Here is a 6384-nt window from a genome sequence, read left to right as displayed (position 1 = left end):
CACACACACACACACACACACACACACACACACACACACACACAGACAGACAGACAGACAGACAGACACATACATACAAAATGCAGATTTCCATCAGTGGGTTAAACTGAATGAAACTTAATATTACATAAATACCAAAATAAGAGTGGGATTCTAATTTTAGATCCATCACTCCTTTTAAACCAGTTGAGAAACTAAAGAATAGTTTCTTTTAATGCTTTAATGCATCAGTGTCTTCAGGGAATTTTCTGCTGTGGTGCGGCACAAACAACAACTACTCACACCGATTGAATGCCTCATTGTGCATTTAAATGATTTGTTGTTTCCACTGCATTTATTCTGCACTGCATCATATTTGTGTCTCACGTGTACGCTTGATACAGACACACACACAAAACAGAAAACCTGCTAACAGGCACATGTTTTGCTCTTAAAGATTTCTCTCAAACCAGTGCACTTCAGGGTTTGTATCTATTTGTCATTATGTGAGTTTAAAAGAATTATAAAATTCACAGTCAGTGGTTTGCAAAGTGTATGTATATATATATATATATATGGAGTTATACATAAATAGAAGCAAACATTTCCAGGAGTCTAATCTAAACTCAACTAATCATGATCGTTATCAATGTGTGCTTGTTTTGTGCGTCAGTTATTTAAAACGCAAATATATTCAGTTTACAATGATATAAAACAGAGAAGATTAGCAAATCCATCACCTTCCAATGGATGTGAGACTGCAGATGTAGATGCACTATGTATGTAGGGCACCTTTTCCTTTATTCCTCAGGCTTATGTGAGTGTGTGTGCGCGTGCGTGTGTCTGTGTGTTTGTTTCTAAAGATGCTAAAGATCCTCTTTCAAAGGATTTATAGACACTCAGATAGCTGTATTCCTGTCTGATCTACATTCGTCTCTGACGCCCACACATAGACAAGAGCGGAGACTAAAACATGCACACAGGTAGACAGGCAGCAGCATCATGCTAATGCACACAGACCTGCTTTCACACAGAAGATCAGGCAGATGATCAGTGAGTCCCTTCGGAAAGTTAAAGCATCAATTGTAACCCGCTTTCCAATTGTCAGTCTGCAGACTCCCAGACTTGCAGATCCTGCACAGGATGTTAGTGCTAGGACGAGGACATATATGACTGAAACATGGGATTATAAAACAACAAATGTGCCTACCTAAACAAGCACAAGGCTCCATTACAATAACAATGCCAAAACTAAACTAATAAAAGGCATCTGATGACCCATAACTACTCTCTGATCTCTCTTCAGGAACTGTTTCAACTTGAGTTTTAAGACCCCATTCATGATTCATTTCATGTTCTGTGGGTTGATTCCCTGAACACACACAGAACACAGTTAAAGGAATAGTAGCCATTTTGGTAAATATGCTGATTCACTTTTCTGCCTGAAGTTACATGAGAAGATGTTTCATGTCTGTCCGGTCAGTACAGGCAGCAACCTCCGGGTCTGAAAAGTGAAAACCAATGCCGAAGTGTCTGAAAGCATTTTTTCTAGACAGCAGGGGGCGACTCCTCTGTTTGCAAAAATAATTGATTATATAGAAGTCTATGAGAAAATGACCGTACATTGATTGTCTGATCTAACTCTTTGCTAGAAGTGAATAACAGTTTTTACCAAAATGTTGAATTAGACCTTTAACCTGAATGTCTGAATGTCTGCTTTTACCTCACTGTAAGAAAAGTGTTATTTGTTATTTGGATGAAGCATTTAAAGAAGAATAAGTAAGTAAGTAAGTGTATTTCCTTCTTTCAGGAGGTCTCCTGCAGCAACCACTCAGCCTCCGATCACCAGAGTTTGTCTCCCAGGTAAGAAGCTCAGAGGAATATCCTGCTACGTGTCTAACTTCTGTAAAGCTGCGTGAAGAGCGTTTTTATCTGGCTTGTATCTGGCTCGAACATTCTTCTGCCACCATTTTTCCTTGTTCTCATTATTCTCACCTCCTCTTCCCTCCCCGCCTCTCTCCTCCGTCTCGTCCTTTGCTCATGAACTCGTGTACGTGACGACTTTCACTTTTTTCCGTCATCTGTCATCAGCATTGTGGTCCAGACTATTTTGTCATCAAGCTCATTAACCGTGTTCAAACACAATTGAACTGGTACTTCAGACAAACACACCCACACACAGACAGACACATAGAATAGATGTGTTTTTTCACACACTTTTTGGTATGCATTTGATTTTTCCGTTGTGAATCCTTGGTGTGTGGGTGTGTGTGTGTGCGTGTGTGTGTGTGTGTGTGTGTGTGTGTGTGAGGTATTGTATTGCTATCTTTGTGAGGGTCAATTTCAGTTTGAACTATCGTAGTGAGGACATTTCTGCATTTTCAGGACCAAGTCAGTTGGCCTCAGAATTGGCCTGACCTGAATATGCAGCTCCACTTGACTGAAGATTAAAAAATGTAATGGACATGTTTTTGTGAATTTAATTTAAAATGATACTACACCCAGAATCCACTGGTCAGAACTACGTCATTGTGCGAAAAAGTATACAGCAAGTCTAAAGAAATATCTGAAATCCCTCTTGCTTCATAATCCACTTCTCTGCTGTCCATTCAAAGGATTGGTGTGTCCCAACAAATACAGTGGGTACGGAAAGTATTCAGACCCCTTTAAATTTTTCACTCTTTGTTTCATTGCAGCCATTTGCTAAAATCAAAAAAGTTCATTTTATTTCTCATTAATGTACACTCAGCACCCCATCTTGACAGAAAAAAACAGAAATGTAGAAATTTTTGCAAATTTATTAAAAAAGAAAAACTGAAATATCACATGGTCATAAGTATTCAGACCCTTTGCTCAGTATTGAGTAGAAGCACCCTTTTGAGCTAGTACAGCCATGAGTCTTCTTGGGAATGATGCAACAACCTTTTCACACCTGGATTTGGGGATCCTCTGCCATTCTTCCTTGCAGATCCTCTCCAGTTCCGTCAGGTTGGATGGTGAACGTTGGTGAACAGCCATTTTCAGGTCTCTCCAGAGATGCTCAATTGTGTTTAGGTCAGGGCTCTGGCTGGGCCAGTCAAGAATGGTCAGAGTTGTTCCGAAGCCACTCCTTTGTTATTTTAGCTGTGTGCTTAGGGGTCTGAATACTTTCCGTACCCACTGTATGTTTTTGTTTAGTTTTTAACTGCAGGAAAACAATTGTGTTTTGAATAAGACATAAAATTAAACAAACACAAGACTTTCACCCACGGGAGGGCTGAGTGTGTCCCTAAAAAACAAAAGTTAACGTTGACTGTAAGGCAGTTGTTAATTACTTATGTTGTTACGTGTCTTTTGTTACAGTATATTGTCTCGGTATTATTTTAACATAAACCATGATATTTTTTCGAAAACAAGTGCCTTTTTTGTTGTTGCCTATGGTAATAATAATAACCATAACCAATAATCAATCGTCTACCACATGTTTTGTGCGTTTCGGCAAGCACGAGATGAGGCCGATTATGAAACGTATTTTTTGGTTGACAGAGTGTCGGCATTCAAAGCATCCCGTGGTTTGCAGAAGCATACAAGCTAACATTTATTTGACTACGCTGGAGATTCAGGGAGGGCATTGATGAAAAATAAAGTTACTTCTTTTAATAAAACGATGAAGTAACCAACCTTTAACCTTACATACGTAGACAGATGTTCCCACACTCTAGGCAGACATTGAAAACAGTGACATGTGTTGCTGTGTAAAAAGAGACTGATTTGAGCAACAATGAAACTGAGAACAGTAGTTAACCATCACTTGTTTTACATGAAACAACTTGGGTCAGATTGTGACATCAAAGAAGAACTACAGTGAAAATCAAGCCTCGGTCAACAAGTGTCCTTTGCTGAATTTATCAAAGAATCACAACTACACAAACTTTACTGACCAAATTATTGTTTGCTCCTTGGTGTAATGGCTGAAATGTATGAGTTTAAAAGGAAGCAACTAGTGACTTAGTAGTTTATGTTTATACTGTGTGTGTGTGTGTGTGTGTGCGTGTGTCTGTGTGGTGAGTATGAGCATTTTTTTAAAACACTGACGTGTGTAAGAGAGTATTTCAGTGTGTAATGGTATTTTAACTTTGCTTTGTGACATTTTGAAATGTTGGATTGGTAAGGTGCATGATTCGAAATGAGTGTTTATCCTGGCATATATGCATCACTGAGAGTAATGTGTGTGTGTGTGTGTGTGGTGTGGGGAGGTGTTCCTGTGGCTCTGATTGACGTCAGCATGCCTGTATGTGGCTTATGTTGACTTCCTGTCAGAGCAGATGGACTGAGTTTTCGCTTCCTTCTTCACAACCGCAGCTCATCAGGTGCTCTGAGTTTGTGTGTGTGTGTGTGTGCGTGTGTGTGCGTAAGAGAGTTTAGGTAAGTGTGTATGTATCTGTGTATGATGAACCAGCCTGATAATGTGCATTATTACCTTTCTATGTAAGGGCAAACAAGGTCTTCACCAAATCGTGGGTTACGATGAAATTTATTTTCTTCGAAACCGTCATTGAGTTTTCTTGACTTCACTCTGCACCTCCTCCTCCTCATCTACAAACCTTTCTTCTATTTTCTTCCAGTGCAAAGCTTGGCCTAAGTTTGACGTGAAATTAGTTTATAGTATTTAAACTTTTTTTTATAATTATTAAAAACAAATCCAATGAAAAGACCAAAACGAGAAATGTGATTGGAATGTGAAATATTCTAATTATATATAACAAATAAAATAACTAAAACAATAAGAAAAATGGGCTCTCAGACTCTCTTCACAAAAATGTGCAATTTCTGCGCAATGCCCAAGTCTTATAATGAAAACCCTGCTGTTTCTTCTGGTATCATGTTGGCTAAAATGTTTGTGACGTATGTAAATAAACATGCATGTAAACAGAATTGGCAATATCAAGGTCAGCAAGAATTATTGAGGTCATGTATTGTACAATAACTCGATGGCATAATTATCGAGACATTGCATTTACATTATATGTTCTTACATTACAATAAATGCGACCAGACTAGTTGTGTTAAAACTCCTCAAATATGAAAAACGATGTAACTATTTGCCCAAGATTTGTTTCAGAAACACTTCACTATTTGTTTTTAATAGTTTTGCATTTTCTACAGCTTTTCATTTCAATTCCATAGCCTATTTTCTAACATTTTATAGACCAAAATAACGCTTAATCGTGAAAATAATCAGTAAATGAATCAATATGAAGTAATTGTTAGCTGTATCCACAATTTTATTAATGTATGAATAGTATGTACAGCATAGGTTTATGTATAATATTTCAACATGGCAGACTTTGTGAAGAGAATGTGCTCCCTACGTAGATATGAAGGGATCATTCTAAGCTAACGACAACACAACACTTCTTAACTTCAGGTGATTAAACACATTAAAACATCCCATAAATCCTGCCCACTGGACATTTCATTGGTTTTTTTTGGTGTCGTCACGGGATTTGTTGATAATAATGAAAATATAAAGTTACACCAGTGTTGACACTACAGTATCATTTTATACTTCATTTACTTTCCCTGAAAACTTTCCTGAATGATGCAGGATTTCACTGATAAATGCTTCATATCAAATGCTTGTAATTTGGTGGTGTGCACTCACTGCTTGCCCACGACAGAATCTCAGAATCTCCCCACTTGTTTTTGTCTTGATGTCTTGGTGGTCTGCAGGATTTGGCCTCAGACCACCTCTCAAATAAACACACATATCAACATCCAAACCTGCCTCTGTCTCTCCCTCTGCCACCTTCCCTCTCTATTTGATTCATGCTTAGCCTCGGTCTGGCTGTATTTTTCACCCACTTAAATTTTTATCTTTCCCTTTTATTCATCTGTTTGTCTCCTTCTCTCTCTCTCTTTATCGTCACTGGAGGGGGAGGAGGGGGAGGGCAGGAAGTCTGAGACAGGAAGAGAAGATCTCATTGTTCCTGTTTTGCTGTCTCTACACTGTTGTAACTTGACGGAAGCCATGAGCAACCGTGTGTGTAGATGAGGTGCGTGTGTGCGTTTGTGCGTGAATCTCTGTGTCAGCCCACAGGAGAAAAATAGGATGCAGTCAGACAAAGGCCTATTGTCTGTGCCCACACACTGCAAAAACATGCACATGCTGATACAATGATATAATACGTAAATACCTGCTACAGTACTGCACAATACCAATGTATTAGACACAGGTGAATCTGTTTCACCCTCTCTCTGGCCACTCAATGATTTATTCAAAATCTCTATGCAGACTGATAAATAATGCAAAGGCTTCTGCATATCTTACATGTTTTGAATGAAACAAATGAAACACAGGACAGGTGCACCTCATACATATATACGAGGCCGTGGATTTGAATAAATCATTGAGTGGCCAGAGAG

At 38.7% G+C, this 6384-nt stretch overlaps 1 protein-coding gene across 4 annotated transcripts in view; it reads left to right on the top strand.

The window, feature by feature from the left end:
• pde4ba (phosphodiesterase 4B, cAMP-specific a) overlaps positions 1 to 6384 on the top strand; it is a 145557-nt gene that overhangs the window by 91784 nt on the left and 47389 nt on the right. For all 4 annotated transcript variants that reach the window (XM_031859534.1, XM_031859535.1, XM_031859537.1 and 1 more), the window contains one exon: positions 1790 to 1842. In XM_031859534.1, the coding sequence (XP_031715394.1) occupies positions 1790 to 1842 (53 nt within the window). The remainder of the gene's footprint in view (positions 1 to 1789; positions 1843 to 6384) is intronic.

This window comes from Anarrhichthys ocellatus, unplaced genomic scaffold (assembly GCF_004355925.1).
Source record: "Anarrhichthys ocellatus isolate YVR2014 unplaced genomic scaffold, GSC_Weel_1.0 scaffold22, whole genome shotgun sequence".
In the NCBI taxonomy this organism is placed as follows: domain Eukaryota; kingdom Metazoa; phylum Chordata; class Actinopteri; order Perciformes; family Anarhichadidae; genus Anarrhichthys; species Anarrhichthys ocellatus.
Note: the sequence above shows the minus strand (reverse complement) of the source record. Positions and strands in the feature narration are given on the sequence as shown.